At 46.1% G+C, this 18,489-nt stretch overlaps 2 protein-coding genes across 6 annotated transcripts in view; one reads left to right on the forward strand and one right to left on the reverse strand.

The window, feature by feature from the left end:
• Positions 1-6,943: 6,943 nt before the first annotated feature.
• The window catches only part of LOC138771684 (uncharacterized), a 48,347-nt gene continuing 36,801 nt past the window's right edge, over positions 6,944-18,489 (reverse strand). The window contains exons 2-5 of one of the 5 annotated variants that reach the window (XM_069951565.1): positions 17,604-17,911; positions 11,184-11,307; positions 7,998-8,136; positions 6,944-7,543 (exon numbers count right to left, since the gene is read on the reverse strand). In XM_069951565.1, the coding sequence (XP_069807666.1) occupies positions 7,037-7,543; positions 7,998-8,136; positions 11,184-11,221 (684 nt within the window). In that variant the 5' untranslated portion in view covers positions 11,222-11,307; positions 17,604-17,911 and the 3' untranslated portion in view covers positions 6,944-7,036. Of the gene's footprint in view, positions 7,544-7,997; positions 8,137-11,183; positions 11,308-12,059; positions 12,192-12,217; positions 12,282-17,603; positions 17,912-18,489 lie in introns of those variants that run through there. The other 4 variants (XM_069951564.1, XM_069951566.1, XM_069951563.1 and 1 more) reach the window with 4 other exon arrangements.
• ENGASE (endo-beta-N-acetylglucosaminidase) overlaps positions 12,197-18,489 on the forward strand; it is a 104,809-nt gene continuing 98,516 nt past the window's right edge. Inside the window, exon 1 of the mRNA XM_069951560.1 lies at positions 12,197-12,343. The gene's annotated coding sequence lies outside the window, so the exon portion shown is untranslated. The remainder of the gene's footprint in view (positions 12,344-18,489) is intronic.

Raw genomic sequence — 18,489 nt, forward strand, 5'->3', positions numbered from 1 at the left:
TAAAACAACGGTAAAAATAGAATACCTCCTAGACAGCAAGACTATCACAGAAAACGTCAGTAAGTTGTTACCAACCAAAAGCCTTAGATATGTACAAATCAAAAACAAAATCACAGGGGCGTATCACACTTCTAAAACATCACATTTATTCGTTAGGCTAAAATGTTAAAAACGCCACAAAAACAGATTCTCCAAATCTACACCTTTTGCAACCATAAATATGAGGTGCAGGCTAAGATATAGGTCGTCCAGATCATCCGATCCTGATTGTAGGGCAACAACACCCAAATTCACTATTAACTGATATTCAAAATAATTTTAAATTAACGTGACAGTCACAAATCATAAAGTTAACTGACGTTACAAAACATAAATCACCACGTGGAAACGGGTCGGGTTATTTATGTTTTGTAACATCAGTTAACTTTATGATTTGTGACTGTCACGTTAACTAAAATTATTTTGAATATCAGTTAATAGTGAATTTGAATGTTGAATTTAAATGTGATCTTTTAGAAGTGTGATACGCCCCTGTGATTTTGTTCCCCCTAGACAGCAAATATAGTAAATCAGAAATGTTATCTGTACAGGCCCGCACTATTACAGTGATACCAATGTATGGACTTTTTTTTTTATTTTATTACGTTGAAAATAAAGTTTATATCTTTTAAATAATTGTTGTTAAAATTGCCCTATTCTATTTCAGCTATCAGGGTGTGCTGGGTGTTGCAGTCTTGTAATATTTCAGCTATCATAGTATGCTGGGGTTGTCAGTCTTGTAATATTTCAGCTATCATACTATGTTGGGGGTTGCAGTCTTGTAATATTTCCGCTATCAGGGTATGCTGGGGCTTTTAGTTCACTGGCAGCCACAGGTTGTCAATGCTTCAAGATACAATAGAATCTAACAGTCTGTACTTGTGATTATCACGACTACCCACAGAGTCTGATACAATGGCTGCATCCATCACCTGTCACCATCACCAGGGACAGATTCTATTGTTTCCACTAGCACAGCTTTGCTAAACCAGGTGCCATGATCACTAATACAGCTCTGCTGCAGTAGTTGTCTAGTTGTCATTATCATTAATCCAATTCTGCTCTTCCAAATAGCCAGATTACTAAAACAGCTCTGCTATACCAGGTAAAATTATCACTTAGACAATTCTGCTATACCAAGTGATCATTAAAACAGCTCTGCTATACTAAGTAAAGTGATCAGACAGCTCTGCTATACCAAGTGATCACTTACACACAGTGGCGGTCTTTGGCACCAAGCACCCCAAGCGATCGCTTGGGGCCCCCAACATCCAGGGGGGCCCCCACGCCCCGCTCTTGTGCTCAAGACCGCTAGACAGGGCCGCTGCCCCGCTCGCTGCTGCCATCTGAACTGTAACTATGAGCACTCGTAATGAGCGCTCATAGTTACATGCAGCAGCAGCACTGACAGGGCGGGAGACATTGGCCCCCTTCCTGTCAATCACTCTTGTGGCCACAGGAAGGGTTTTCCCTGCGGTTACAAGTGGCAGCTTTGTCCTTGTGGTGCTGGCGCTCCAGTGACATCACTGGAGCATCGGCGCCAGGACAAGGGGAGCGCGGCCTGTTGTGATCGCAGGAAAACCCTTCCTGCGGCCACAAGAATGAAATTAAGAGGAGACGCCCGGACCCAGGTGAGTATAAGTGTTTGTTTTATTGTGTTATATACTATATGGGAGGGGGAGCACACAGGGGTCTGTTTAACTGGGGGAGCGCACATCGGTGGTCTATATAAATGGAGGGAACACAGGGGGGCTATATAACAGGGGGAGCACACAGGGGGCTATAGACTACTGGGGCTTCACAGAGGGATCTATATACTACTGGGGGCAGCACACAGGGGGTCTATATACTACTTGGGGCAGCAGAATGGGGTCTATATACAACTTGGAGAGCACACAGGAGGTCTATATCCAAGTGGGGGAGCACACAGGGGGGCTATATACTACTGGGGGAGCCCACAGGGGTCTATATACTACTGGTGGGGCACACAGGGGGTCTATTTACTACTGGGGGAACATACAGGGGGTCTATATACTACTTGTGAGGCACACAGGTGGTCTATATATAACTGGGGGAGCACACGGGTCTGTATACTACTGGGGCAGCACACAAAGGGTCTATATAATACTGGTGGGGCACACGGGTTCTATATACTACTGGGGGAACCACACAGGGGGTTTATATACTACTGGAGGAGCACACAGGGGTCTATATCCAAGTGGGGGAGCACATAGGAGGTCTATATCCAAGTGGGGGAGCACACAGGGGGGCTAAATACCCCTGAGGGAGCACACAGGGGGCCAATATACTTGTGGGGGAGCACACGGGGTATATACAACTGGGGCAGCACACAGGGGGTCTATATACAACTGGGGCAGCACACAGGAGGTCTATATACTATTGGGGGAGCACACGGGGGGCTATATATAACTGGGGGAACACACAGGGGTCTATATACTACTGGGGGAAGCAAACAAGGGGTATACACTACTGAGGGCAGGACACAAGGGGTATAAATTATTGGGGGCAGCACACAAGGAGTATATATTACTGGCGGTAGCGCACAGGGGGTATATACTACTGGGGGCAACACACAGCGGTCTATTGTTTTGGAACGCGTGTCGAGGGGGGGGCCCAGACATAACTTTGCTTGGGGCCCCAGAAATGCCAAGACCGCCCCTGCTTACACAGCTCGGCTATATCAAGTAAAGTGATCAATTAGACAGCTCTGCTATACCAAGTAAAGCTATACCAAGGGATCACTAAGACAGCTCTACTATACCAAGTAAAGTGGTCACAAAAAATGCTATGGCATACAAAGTGATCACTTAGACAGCCCTGCTATACCAAGTAAAGGGATCACTTAGAAAGCTCAGCTATACCAAGTGATCACAAACAGCTCTGTATATCACATGATCACTTAGACAGCTCTGCTATACCAAGTAACTTGATCAATTAGACAGCTCTGATGCACCAGATATTGTTAACACATTGGGGGAGATTTGTCCAACTGGTGTAATGTAGAATCTTAGTTGCTCCTAGCCACCTTTCATTCCTTACAGATTTTTTGAAAAATTAAGGTGGAATCTGATTGGTACAATTCTACTTTTCATCAGTTTCATAAATCTCCCCCATTGTGTTAACAATGTGAGGGGGGGGGGGGACAACACAGAGAACATGGCAGGCACTCAGCTAGTAGGCTTCCATGTTCTCTGCAGTATTCTCTCCATGTTAAGCCATGCTATTAACATAAAGTATTGACTACGAGGAAATCCTGGTGCCGCACCAATATTTTGAATCAATATTAGAATCAATATCACTAATATGCACTGCAAATAAACACATCAATAACAGTATGTGTTCCCAGAACTTGATCTGACCTGCATAGTCACAGACTTAGGGGGAGATTTATCAAACATGGTGTAAAGTGAAACTGGCTCAGTTGCTCCTAGCAACCAATCAGATTCCACCTTTCATTCCTCACAGACTCTTTGGAAAATGAAAGGTGGAATCTGATTGGTTGCTAGGGGCAACTGAGCCAGTTTCACTTTACACCATGTTTGATAAATCTCCCCCTAAGTCTTGTGGCTGTGAGACTAAGAAAAAGAATTATGAATTATTTAATAATTTCACTTATCAAGACATTTAAAATGTGTTCTTTTCACGAGTCCGTAGGCAGCATAGTGAATAATAGAGTTAACTTCAATATCTCCTACAGCCATCTGGATAATGAGGCTTTCAAAGCCGCTCTACCTCAATGTGGATAAACTGGATAAACAGTGAAGAATTTGGTTTGATTAATATAGGCCAGAACTGTTCAATTAACATCCAGTGAATGTAGCTCCTTTTCCTCCTCCCCCTTGGGGATGCTCACATAGAGTGGGTAATACAATCTCTTGATTAATATTATCTGAAGAAGCAACCTTTGGTAAAAAACACGGGACCATTCTCAACACAAGTCCCTCTTGATTGTAGGACAAGTAGGGCTCCTTACAAGAAAGGGCTTATAATTCCCCCACTCTCTTTTCCGATACAATGGCCACTAGGAACAACATTTTCCAGTTGACAAACTTGATAGAGGATTCTTTTAGTGGTTCAAAGGGAGAGGAAGATAATGCTTCAAGAACCAAAGGTAAGTCCCAAGAGGCTACTGGCGTCTTCACAGGAGGACAAAGACTCTTTATAGCCTTAAAAAAATCTTTTAATCAGAGGCTGGTTAGAAAATTTGCCCTCAAAAACAGTTTATGGCTAAGAAGTTAAAGGAGAAGTCCGGCCAAAATTAATTTTTGATATGTTGTTACTTATGAAAAGTTATACAAATTTCTAATGTACATTAATTATGGGAAATGCACATATAGAGCTATTTCCCTTAATTTAGTAGATCAGGAAGTGTTAGAAATATCTCTGAAGAAGTGACGTCACGACCCAGGGTGTAATTCCTATGGAGTGTCCAGCAGGGGGCGCTCTCTATATAGAAGTCTATGGGACTTTATTGTTTCTATGGGTTTCTATGTAATGTAATGTAATGTAGTGTACAGTGCTTTATTGAATGAATACATCTATGGAATACTTTGGGGAGCAAGTGTCCTTGCTCCCCAAAGTATTGCATAAATGTATTCATTCAATACATTCAATACACAGTAAGCCCGCTGATCCGCCGCATTTCCGCCGCATTCCCGCCGATCCGCCACACGCTGATCCGCCACATTCCCGCCGATCCGGACCATATACATTGAACTACAGCTCCCATCATCTGCTTCTAGTATGAACAGGTGATGGGAGCTGTAGCTGGGTAATGGATATCACATGCCGCCGGGCGCAGGGGGGAGCCGCTCAGTACACAGCAGCTCTCCCCCCTCCTCCTCCTTCCGTGATAACTTCCGCCTATACCAATGCTGAGTCCCTGCCTGGCCGCCGCTCTCCACTCTCCCCCCCATACATACCGGCTCCCGATGCATCCTGGTGTCCGCGCTGATGCCGGGAGCCGGTATATGTGAGCGGAGAGCAGCGGCCAGGCAGGGAGTCAGCATTGGTATAGGCGGAAGTTATCACGGAAGGAGGAGGAGGAGGGGGGAGCGCTCCTGTGTACTGAGCGGCTCCCCCCTGCGCCCGGCGGCATGTCATATCCATTACCCAACTACAGCTCCCATCACCTGTTCATACTAGAAGCAGATGATGGGAGCTGTAGTTCAATGTATATGGTCCGGATCGGCGGGAATGCGGCGGATCAGCGTGTGGCGGATCGGCGGAAATGCGGCGGATCGGCGGGCTTACTGTGTATTGAATGTATTGAATGAATACATTTATGCAATACTTTGGGGAGCAAGGACACTTGCTCCCCAAAGTATTCCATAGATGTATTCATTCAATAAAGCACTGTACACTACATTACATTACATTACATTACATAGAAACCCATAGAAACAATAAAGTCCCATAGACTTCTATATAGAGAGCGCCCCCTGCTGGACACTCCATAGGAATTACACCCTGGGTCGTGACGTCACTTCTTCAGAGATATTTCTAACAATTCCTGATCTACTAAATTAAGGGAAATAGCAGTATATGTGCATTTCCCATAATTAATGTACATTAGAAATTTGTATAACTTTTCATAAGTAACAACATATCAAAAATTAATTTTGGCCGGACTTCTCCTTTAACTTTAAGCGTATTCAGTTTCAGATCCTTTGCAAATCCCTCCTGTAAAAATTTCAATACATCAGAAAGTGATGGTAAAGAAACTTCATGACTAGAGCACCAGGAGCTGAACACTTGGGGAGGCATTTATTAAGTCCGGCGTTTTTTACGCCGGACTTAAAAATGCCCCCGCAGCTCCGGCGGTACGGAGATTTATGTAGAGGCGGACTGCCTGTACATAAATCCTGTGCGCGCCGGTGCGCACCGCCGAAAACCTACGCCAGCTGAGTACTGGAGTAGGTTTTCGGCGTAGAATTGGGCGGAACGGATGATAAATCGCGCGGACTCTGAGTCCGCGCCCTCCGTTCCGCCCACTTCCCGCCTACTTTCCGCCCCCTTTCCGCCCCCTGGCGTACTCGGCGGAAAGTGCCGATTTGCGATTATTTTATTCGCAAATCGGCCATTTGCGTATAAAATAATACGCAAATCGGCACTTTCCGCCAAAAATCATCCGTCCGCCGGATGATACATGTGGCCCTTGGTCTACTCTATTGTAAACTTTAGTAGTAGCTGGTCTTCTGGAACCCTTCAGAATGTCCACCACTTCTTCAGACAGACCGGCTTCTCTTAGCCCCTGCCTGTTAGCTTCCAGGCTGTAAGATGAAATATTTCTGGGCAGGGTTGGTACAGGCCCTTCTGGCTCAGCAAGTCTGGACAGACTGGAATTTGCTTGTAACAGCTTATCGAAAGTCTTAAAAGGGAACTCCAGGTAGAAGTTAAAAAAAAATAAAACTTCTGCAGAAGCATAAAGCATTACTTACCTATCTATTTCATTTTTGAAACTACCTAAAATCCATTTGTTTTGGGGGGGTTTTGTGTTTCTGCACTTCCTGGTTTATCAGTTGTACACAGTACTACAGGTTCCAGAATGCAATGCTTTCCCTCAGCTGTTCATCACAGTCCTCCACCATGCATATTCCCCACCCAAAGCTGTTGCAGAACATCTAGGCTGTTGCAGTTTCATTGTGTTACTGAATTATTTGCAGTAATTTATGATTTCATTGTGGTCCCACCCACACACACAGCACGCTGTATTCTCTACCTGTAACACCACACAGCACGCTATATTCTCTACCTGTAACACCACACAGCACTGTATTCTCTACCTGTAACACCACAAAGCACACTGTATTCTCTACCTGTAATGCTGATATTGGAATAAAGTAAAGAACTTTTAGAATTTTTTTTTCTTTTTATTTCCACACACATATTATGATCAAGCATCTGTTATCTTTGTACGGTTATACATTGTATAGACACATATATTTAACTTTTAGTGTACTTTTAATAGAATTTCTTATCCGGAGTTCCCCTTTAATATGAGAGGGAACCAAGCCCTTCGTGGCCAATATGGCACCACTACAATCGCTGTGGTTTGCTCCTCCTGTATCTTCCCGAGAACCCTTGGAATTAGAGGCAACGGGGGAAAAATGTATGGAAGAAGGTCCAAGGTAGAGATAGGCCATCTATCGCTTCTGGGTTGTTCCATCTGCATATGGAGCAAAATCTGGGCAAATTCTTGTTCTGTCTGGTTGCCATGATGTCGATGTCTGGCTGACCGAATTGGCTCACAATCCAAGCGAAGGATTCTGGATGAAGACTCTACTCTTCTGAAGCAAGATGGTGTCTGCTCAACCAGTCTGCTTTGGAATTCAGTTTGCCCAGAATGTGTACCGCCTTCAAATCCATAAGATGGGATTCTGCCCAGGTCATCAGCAGTTCGCACTATTTCATCAGATGAGCTCGTGCCTCCCTGCTTGTTCACATAGTAGATGGTGGCCAGGTTGTCAGATTGCCCAGTACTCTGCAATAAAGAACTAGATGACCAAAGTGCCATAGGGCTAAATGAACCGCCCTCATCTCCCGCAGATTTGACGAACTCTGACCCTCCTGCACTGACCATGTGCCCTGAACCCACTGGTTCTCCACATGCGCACACCAGCCTGACCTGGATGCATCGGTGGTTAGAATGAACTGGGGAGTACTGGAGAGATCTCTACCGCACCGTATGTTGTCCGGTTCTAACCACCACATAAGACTTCTCCTGGATCTTAATCTTAGTATGATGTGGTTATCCAGCTTTCCCAGTATCTTGTACTCAGTTTGACGGAGGTCATCCAGCTTTCCAAGCATTTTATACTAAGTATGATGGGGGTCACCCAGCTTTCCCAGCATCTTGTTCTCAGTATGATGGGGTAACCCAGCTTTCCAAGTTTCTTGTTCTCAATATGATAAGGGTCACCCAGCTTTCTTAGTACCTTGTATTCAGTATGATGGAAGTCATCCAGCATCTTGAAGTTAGTATGACTTCCCCAGTATCTTTTAGTCAGTATACCTTCTTGCAGCTGCAGAGCAGTTCTTTCAGATGGTATCTTTAACCACGCTTGTTGTTCTTTCCTGAGGGCAAAAATAAGACTTTAGTTGAGGTGCAGCGGTGCCCTAGGGCGTGGCCTAGAGCGCTCGTGCCCAAGGCCAGCGCCGCCTTGGTGGTGGTGTTTTCAGTCTCCCTCTGCCTCCCGTACTGCCCTCTGTCCGCCGCACAATTCTTTTTGTAATTGCACCTGCGCCACCTCCTGACCCCCTGGCGCTGATGCAATGACGTAGCACCGTACCCGCCCTGTGTCCCTGATGCTTACGGCCTTCCCCGCCTCTCCTGCCTGTCACGCCCCCCCTCCCCGCATACCTTGGTGTTTCCACTTCAGGATCCAGGAATCGGCTGTGTGTGTGTGTGTGTGTGTGTGCGCGCGCGCTATGGCTACAGCAGGCTGTGTGTGTGTGTGCGCGCGCGCGCTATGGCTACAGCAGGCAGTGTGTGTGTACGCGCGCAACAGCAGGCTGTGTGTGTGTGTGAGCAATATGGCTGCAGCAAGCTCCGTGTGTGTGAACTATGGCTACAGCAGGCTGCGTGTGAGTACACTATGGCTGCAGCAGGATATGTGTGTGGGCTACGGCTAAAGCAGGCTGTGTGAGTGCGCTATGGCTGCAGTAGGCTGCGTGTGAGTACACTATGGCTGCAGCAGGCTGTGTGTGCTATGGATGCAGCAGGATGTGTGTGCGCGCACTATGGCTACAGCAGGCTATGTGTATGTGTGCGCTATGGCTACAGCAGGCTATGTGTATGTGTGCGCTATGGCTACAGCAGGCTGTGTGTTTGTGTGCGCTATGGCTACAGCAGGCTGTGTGTTTGTGTGCGCTATGGCTACAGCAGGCTGTGTGTGTTTTCTATGATTCCATCAGGCTGTGTGTGTGCACTACGGCTGCAGCAGGCTGTGTTTGTGTGTGGGCTACGGCTAAAGCAGGCTATGGCTGCAGGAGGCTGTGTGTGCACTGAGGCTGCAGCAGGCTGTGTGTGTGCGCTATGGCTGCGGCAGGCGGCGTGTGAGTACACTATGGCTGCAGCAGGCTGTGTGTGTGTGGGCTACGGCTGAAGCAGGCTGTGTGTGCGCGCTATGGCTGCAGCAGGCTGTGTGCGCTATGGATGCAGCAGGCTGTGTGTGCACTATGGCTACAGCAGGCTTTGTGTGTGTATGTGCACTATGGCTATGTTCACACAACGTATAGAGACCGGCCGTTCCGTGACCCGATCTCTGCCCGGATCATCCCGGACGGTATTTAAGTATCGGCCGGATGATCTTTCGGCCGCAGGGTTCTGATGCGGGCACATTAGCGCGCGCCCGCACCAGAACCTCCCATAGCACACAGTGAAGCGAGCAGTCGGATCCGCTCGCTTCACTGTGTGAACTGACTGGGTTTGCGGCCAGTGCAGGATCCCGGCCGGAGCGCATACAATGTGTATACGCTCTGGCCGGGATCCCATAGAACAATAGGTATTGTTCACCCGTACAAAGTACGTCCGTTGTTGCCGATGGCAACAGCGGCCGTACTTTTACGCAGTGTGAACATAGCCTATGGCTGCAGCAGGCTGTGTGTGTGTGAGTGCACTATGGCTGCAGCAGGCCGTGTGTGTGTGTACACTATGGGGGAGATTTATGAAACAGTGTAAATATACACCTGGTGTAAACTGCCCACAGCAACCAATCACAGCTCCTTTTATATTTTCCCAGAGCTGAAAGTTGAGCTGTGATTGGTTGCTGTGGGCAGTTTACACCAGGTGTATATTTACACCCTTTCATAAATCTCCCCCTAAGTCTACAGCAGTTTGTGTGTGCGCGCTATGGCTGCAGCAGTTTGTGTGTGTATGTGTGCACTATGGCTGCAGCAGGCTCAGTGTGTGAGCTATGGCTGCAGCAGGCTGTGTGTGTGTGGGCTACAGCTTAAGGGTGGGTTCATACTAAGGAATTCTTGCGGATAAACATTCCGCAGTATGTACGCGTGCACGGCCACGCGCCTTTCCGCCGGCTCCAAAGACACCATTCTATGGGCCGGCGTATTCCGCTATTCGCCGAAAGAAATGACATGTCACTTCTTTCGGCGGATGGTGGAATACACCGGCCCATCGAATGGGGTCTATGGAGCAGACAGAAAGGCATGCGGCCGTGCATACGGACATACTGCGGAATTCCATGGACATTGTCCGCGAGAATTCCGTAGTATGTACCCACCCTTAGGGCGCCTTCACACCTAACGGATCCACAGCGGATTTCCTGCTGCGCATTCGCAGCGAGATCCGCTACGGATCCCATTCATTTATATAGAGCACATACTCGCAGCGGGATTGACATCCTGCTGTATGTGCTTTAACCCCGTCACCCACAGCCCCGCCGCCGACCGCATACATTACCTGCTCTGGCAACGCAGCTGCATGTCAGGCTCCCAGGTCCGGTCACACTCAGCCAATCAGTGCACAGTGTGCAGCCGGAGCCGGGAGCTTGACATGCAGCCGCGTCGCCAGAGCAGGTAATGTATGCTCTCAGCGGCGGGGCTGAAGGCGGCGGGGCTACAGGCGGCAGGGGATTAAAGCACATACTAACAGCGGGATGTCAATCCCACTGCGAGTATGTTTTCTATAGAAATGAATGGGACTGGATCCGCAGCGGTTCCGGTAGGTGTGAAGGCACCCTAAGCAGGCTACGCGTGTGCACGCTATGGCTGCAGCAGGCTGTGTGTGGGCTACAGTTAAAGCAGGCTGTGTGTGTGCACGCTATGGATGCAGCAGGCTGGGTCAGAAGAAGACTGTCAGCAGAAAAGACCACCTGGTTCATCTAGTCTAGTTACAAGTTCTTCAGAACATGGTGACTGGAGACTAGCTGCATCCACTGCACGCACATACACACAGGAGTCACCCCAGGATCATGTACTGTAGGTAGGACATTAGGAAGAAGCTGTTGAGCCAGTGTGAAAACAACTACAGAGGTGCTTGATTGGCCATTTTCGAAGGGGCTAGAGTTGGAACTCGGAGTCGGAGTCAGTCCCTGATAAAATTCAGGACTCGTAGCTGCAGCTTACCGACTCTACAGCCTTAGCCATGATGGTAACCTACTTACCTGGGGGGTGCCACATCGATGAGGAAACTGAGCTGCATACTTCTCCTGGCTGCATACTTCTCCTCGCTGCTTCTCTTAAACTGCCACCAAGGAAAATTGTTGACAAACCGATCCACTAGGAAAACTGTTTACATGTCAGTTACATTTTAAGTCCATGTTGTACAAGGCACCACCGACCACTGATGGCCGACAAACATATAGCATCAACATTCACCTAGCATCAACCCTTCCCTCCTCTCACAGTTGTGGGCTCTGGTGCAGAGACCCCCAATAGTTACTAAAAATATTGTGTAGCCACATGTGACGTCAGACCAATGTCTGGCATACTCCACAACACCCACAGACCCCTGACCCTGCAGAACATCACAACAGTGCACCCACAGACCCCTGACCCTGCAGAACATCACAACAGTGCACCCACAGACCCCTGACCCTGCAGAACATCACAACAGTGCACCCACAGACCCCTGACCCTGCAGAACATCACAACAGTGCACCCACAGACCCCTGACCCTGCAGAACATCACAACAGTGCACCCACAGACCCCTGACCCTGCAGAACATCGCATAAGAGTGCAACACACCCTAACCCCGCAGAACATCACATAAGAGTGCAACACACCCTAACCCCGCAGAACATCTCATATGAGTGCACCCACACACCCTTGACCCTGCAGAACATTGCATTACAGTGCACCCACAGGTCCCCAAACCTACAACATATAAGTGCTCCCACAGCCCCCTGATCCTGCAGAACAATGCAACCGCAAACTCTCACCTTGCAGAATATTTCATAACAATGCACCCACAGAACCTTCACCCTGCAAACCATTGCACCCATACACCCTGCAGAACAGCACCCTCAATGCGGCTTACCTCCTGCTGATTGTATACACTGCACTCGCAATACTGCTGCCTTATAAAAAGCTGTGGGAACCAGCTGCCTCATAGAAAGCTCAGCTGACGGAAGATAGCTCCTCCCACACGAGTCTGGTCACATGGGCATGACTTCATCAAAGGTCCTTTACACCTACCTCTGGCATCTACATTCCAGCTTCCACCTACATTTTACCATCCACCTACATTCCAGCTTATATCAAGCCAGCAAGGAGGCTGCCGTATTGTGCAGGTTCTGAGCAGTCGCCTCCCCTGACCGGTCGGTATGTCATGCATTGTCCTTGTATTAATATGGCACTAGGGCGCACGATGTGTGCAATACATCAGAAAAGAAGAGTGTCGTGTGTGCCAGTGCCATGAGGGCTGCAGCAAAATCCATGCAGAATATGTACAGTGTTCATATTGGCAACATCTGTGGGATCACCCAGCCGTATTCACATATTACTGCATATGTGCATATTCTGCATCTGTGTGCAATAACGACCTGTGTGCTGATGTATGTATGTATATGTATAGCTAGTATTGTGTAGGTTCTCATTTATGCCAGCGGGGCAGATCTGCCTGATTGAGGCTTGGATGCCCCTCAGCACTAGAATTGCATTGCTCTTACAGTATATACCATGTACTACGGTAATAACCAGGACTAGTTAGTTCCAGGCTTCAGAATGTGCCAGGAAGACCATAGGGTGACACCTACACGTAAAATTAACTAAAAATGTCAACTTTTAACACCTTCAGATCCACAGCTCTTTAATTCATGCACTTTTAACCTCTTAACACCCACCACAGTTTAATACACTGTTAACCCCTTCAGATCTGGGACCATATTATTTTTTCTAACTTCATGTAGAACAATTCAAAAATTTAAATTTACACCTATAAGAAAATTTATGTTTTTAGCTTCATTCATGCACTTTTAACCCCTTTAGGACAGGAACAATTTTTTTATTTTTGTATCTTTGTTTTGTTTTTTATCGCCTTTTACTTCTAATCTTCCTAGCTCTTTCATGTTCTGGTCACTATGGCGATGGGAGGGCTCTTTATTTACCTGATTAGTTGCTCTTTCTTGTGACATAATAAATTGATGTCATTCGTCAAATGCGTCATCACGCCCGACAGCCAATCACTGACCAGGGCGCTTTCCAGCATCGGCACCCTGTCAGTGATTGGCTGGCATGTATGGTGACTCGAATGACGTTTTAGCACGGCGCCTAAAATGAAAAAGCCTTGGGTGGGATTCCCTTCGTGCCGCGGCTAAATCCGGGAGCCAGAGGTAAGAATCACATTGTTCTTATGTTCTTACCTCCTTACTGAAAGTATTAATTATTTTAAAGGACAACTCCGGCTAAAAAATTTTTTGGCTTATTTAACACACATTACAAAGTTATATAACTTTGTAATGTGGTTAAATACCCGGTCTGGCCCCCTTCCCCCACTTTCCGACCCCCGACCCCCCACCCCGGAAGTTAAAGAATGTATACATTACCTATTACGGTAGTCACGGTCCTCTTCTCTGGTGTCGGGTGACGTCAGAGCTGGGGGGCGGTCCGGGTCTTCTTCCTCTTCGGCGTCTTCATTGAGAGTGAATGGGAGAGAAAAGGCTGCTGGTGCACATGCGCACCAGCAGCCTTTTCATTGGCTGGAGCGCATCACATGGCTTCCAGCTTGCTCAGCCCTGATTGGCTGAGCTTGCTGGAAGCCATGTGATGCGCTCCAGCCAATGAAAAGGCTGCCGGTGCGCAAGCGCACTGGCAGCCTTTTCTCTCTCATGGACCCGGAAGCAAGAGACATCGCTGGACGGCGGACGCAGGTGACGGTGAGGCGGACGGTGGGCGAATGGAGTGGCGATCGTCACCGGAGGGATGGTGAGTATGGTGTCTGTGTGTGTCTGTGTTTTTTTTTTTTTTTGGGGGGGGGTCCCGCCGGAGTTGTCCTTTAAGGCATGTGCTTTAATTCATGCACTGTCAATCTAAAAAATCTAAATGTTATCCAGTCACGCTACCATATTCTAGAAGAGCGCTTACTCTTGTACAGATTCTATGATTTTCAGACATTTTTACTGTAGACATTTGGAGTAATTTGATGGTAAAATGTCTATTTGGGACTATATGTCGCACAATTTGAAGTTCAATAAAATCACAAAATCAAATTGTTATCCAATCTCGCTACCATATCCTAGAAGAGCGATTACTGTTGTATGGATTCTGTGATTTTCAGACATTTTTACTGTATGGATTTGGAGTAATCTTTTGGGAAAATGTCTGTTTGGGGCTATATGTCGCACAATTTGAAACCTTATGAAATCAGAAAATCAAATTGTTATCCAATCTTGCTATTATATTCTCGAAGAGCGCTTACTTTTGTATGAATTCTGTGATTTTCAGACAATTTTACTGTAGGGATTTGGAGTAATGTGATGGGAAAATGTCTGGGGCTATATGTTGCACAATTTAAAGCCCAATAAAATCATGAAATCAAATTGTTATCCAATCACATTACCATATCCTTGAAGAACGCTTACTCTTGTACGAATTCCATGATTTTCAGGCATTTCTACTGTACGGATTTGGAGTAATGGGATGGTAAAATATCAATTGGGGCTATATGTCGCACAATTTGAAGTCTGATAAAATCACAAAATCAAATTGTTAGCCAATCAGAGATACAGAGATACTGTAGGCATTTGGAGTAGTGGGTTGGTAAAATGTCTATTTGGGGCTATACTCTTCACAATTTGAAGCCCAATAAAATTCTGGGATACTTACAATCACAGGAGAGACCAGTTTCATGGCTGATGGATGATAACTAGAGATGAGCGAACCTCGAGCATGCTTGAGTTCATCCCAACACGATTGTTCAGCATTTGATTAGCGGTGGCTGCTGAAGTTGGATAAAGCTCCAAGGTTGTCTGGAAAACATGGATACAGCCAATGACTATATCCATGTTTTCCACATAGCCTTGGGGCTTTATCCAACTTTAGCAGCCACCGCTAATCAAATGCCAAACGATCTGTTTGGGATGGACATTTTACCATCACATTGCTCCAAATCCGTACAGTAAAAATGTCTGAAAATTATAGAATCCGTACAAGAGTAAGCGCTCTTCTAGAATATGGTAGCGTGATTGGATAACATTTAGATTTTTTAGATTGACAGTGCATGAATTAAAGCACATGCCTTAAAATAATTAATACTTTCAGTGAGGAGGTAAGAACAATGTGATTCTTACCTTTGGCTCCCGGATTTAACCGTGGCATGGAGAAATCCCATCCAAGGCTCTTTCATTTTAGGCGCCGTGCTAAAATGTCATTCAAGTCACCATGCATGACAGCCAATCATTGACAGGGTGCCGGTGCTGGAAAGTGCCCCAGTCAGTGATTGGCTGTCGTGCCTCTGCCGGGATTTCCTCGTGCTGCGGCTAAATCCGGGAGCCAAAGGTGCTAATAACATTGTTCTTATCTCCCCTGACTCCCTCTGAGAGGATCAATTTTTTCAGGCTTGTCCTGTTTCCTTTGAGGTATTAATATCCAGTCTTTTTTTAGATCTTCTAGAAAAAAAAAATAAAATGAGCCGGGTTTTCAGGCGTTACAAATTATGTGTTGAAATTTATTATGTTACAAGCAGGGCTGTGGAGTCGGTAAGCCGCAGCTCCGACTCCAACTCAGACTCCTGCTCCTTCATAAATGGCCAGTCATATACCAGGGGAGTCATTTATCACACTAGCTCAGCATCTTCTCCCTAATGTCCTACATGATCCTGGGGCGATTTCTGAGGGAATAAGGAAAGATATAAAGCAGCTTCTCCTTTGTGTGGATGCAGCCAGTCTCCAGCCTCCATGTCCTGAACTATTCACAACTAGACTAGATGAAGCAGGTGGTATTTTCCTGCTGACAGTCTTCCATGTTTCTAACTAAATATTCACCATACTTAAAGAAACACTGCTAACAATACCAGATACCTGTAATCTAGAGGTCAGCCATAGTGATAGAGAGAGGGATCACACATAGTGATAGAGAGAGAGGTCACACATAGTGATAGAGAGAGGGGTCACACATAGTGATATAGAGGTCACACAGTGATATAGAAGGCCACTGTGGGGGCACGCAATAGCACGCACACACACACACACACCCACACAGTCTGCTGCAGCTATAGCACACACACACATGGCGTGCTGCAGCCATAGCGCACACCACACACACACTCGGCTTGCTGCCTCCATAGCACACATACACACAGCCTGCTGCAGTCATAGTGCACACACACAGCTTGCTGCAGCCATAGCACACATACACATAGCCTGCTGCAGCCATAGCGCACATACACACAACCTCCTGCAGCCATAGCATACACACACAGCTTGCTGCAGTCATAGCACGCGCACAACCTACTGCAGCCATAGCACGCGCACACACACACAGCTGCAGCCATAGAACACTGAAGAAAAACACACAATCTTCTCCCAGAGAGAAAACACCACACTGAGGACAGAGGTTACTGCTACTACTTATGTCTTCTCCTCCTCCTCCTTCATATTACACAGGATATCTTCATATTACACTGCTGCTCATATACAGTCAGCCAGCATCCAGGAAGAGAACAGCACAGATCTCCCCACACACAATGGACTCTTCCAGCTCAGAAACAAACTGCCAAATAGTGACCGACAACTTTTCCATGACCACCCTTATGTAATAGGGCCAGTGTCCTATTAGAATGTTGCTCATAATATATATTCATGAGCAAAACTTTTAAAATTCATATCAAAATTCAATTCATTTTTTAAAGATTTTTTTAAAGCTGGAGTCAGAGTTGGTACTCCAGCCAAAACTAGAGTGCAATATGGTGCACTATATAGCGCTGTCCACTCTATGTTTGGGGTCTGCGTATCAGTGTAGAGGTACTACCTGCATGTAGCTCACAATGGTAACAATATAAAACAAGTTATCTGATTGCGCTCCTCTTAATTGCTAAGTCCTCAGGGCGTTGGCTTGAAGTAGTGCCTATTTATTCTCTGGCTATATGCACACTTTGGTTAATCCTCTCACTACAATGGAGTGTGGAAGATAAATATATATAGAGACACTAATAGTATATATTAAATCAGTGCTTCTCAGTGAGGCGCCCCCTAGTTGTTGGTGAGGCCCAGCTGGGGAGCCAGTTTTCACAAAAGTGACTATGATCTGCTCAGTCCTTTTGCTGTTTGCAAAAATCTCCATTTTAGCAACATTATTAATTTATTTTGTATTTGCTTTATTAGTATCTAGAGCTTGGGAGATGGGTGACAGGTAGCCCTAGCATTATTTTCAGCTTTTATTTGGACTTTGGTGAGGCCCAGGAACCCTCCTGGTCAGTCTGGTGAGGCCCAGGCATTGCCTTGGTCTGTTGGGTGAGGCTCGAGTAGAAAAAGTTTGAGAAGCACTGTATTAAATGATATTAAGTTTAGTATAGATAGTAGCGTTCCCCTAATCACAGCAGTATACTCTCCAAGGTCAGTTTGTATACTAAGATAAACGCACTCACCCTCTCACTGTGATTGCATAGCAGAGTCCTCATGTGCTCCAGTAGTACAGCAGTTTTTGTCTGTTGTTCCAATATTTAAAACGATACTTGGTTTGCTGCTCTAATCTTCTGTGATGGCTAGCAGTTCTTGATCCTCTGTTTTTTGCGTCCGGAGGAGCACGTCCCGACCGGTGTTGGCTCTGTTATCCGGTACTTTTGTAGAGCAGGTAAGTCTCTCAGAAACTGAAAGTCTCAGAAGTTCAGTGTGACGTCACATCCAGCCAAAACTAGCTCCGACTCCAGCCAAAACTAGCTCCCACTCCACAGCCCTGGTTACAAGAAAGCGCAACTAATCAGGTAAATAAAGAGCTCTCCTATCGCTATAGTGACCAGAAGATGAAAGAGTTAGTAATTTTATAAGTAAAAGGCAAAAAAAAAATAATTGTCCCTGTCCTAAAGGTGTTAAAAGTGCATGAATGAAGCTAAAAACATTTATTTTCTCGAGGTGTAAATTAACGTTTTAGAATTGTTCTACATATCGTTAGACAAAATAATATGGTCCCGGATTTGAAGGGGTTAACCCCTTAAAGACAGGGCCAATTTCGATTTTTGCACTTCTGTTTTTTTCCTCCTTGTGCTTAAAAGGCCATAGCAGTTGCATTTTTTTCACCTAGAAACCCACATGAGCCCTTATTTTTTTGCGCCACTAATTGTACTTTGCAATGATTGGCTAAATTTTTTTCATAAAGTACACTGCAAAACCAGAAAAAAAATAAATGTGTAGTGAAATTGAAAAAAAAACACCATTCTGTTTATTTGGGGGTTATTTGTTTTTACACCGTTCGCCCTGCAGTAAAACTGACTTGTTATATATGTTCCTCAAGTCGTTACGATTACAATGATATTT

Source organism: Dendropsophus ebraccatus, chromosome 14 (assembly GCF_027789765.1).
Source record: "Dendropsophus ebraccatus isolate aDenEbr1 chromosome 14, aDenEbr1.pat, whole genome shotgun sequence".
NCBI lineage: Eukaryota > Metazoa > Chordata > Amphibia > Anura > Hylidae > Dendropsophus > Dendropsophus ebraccatus.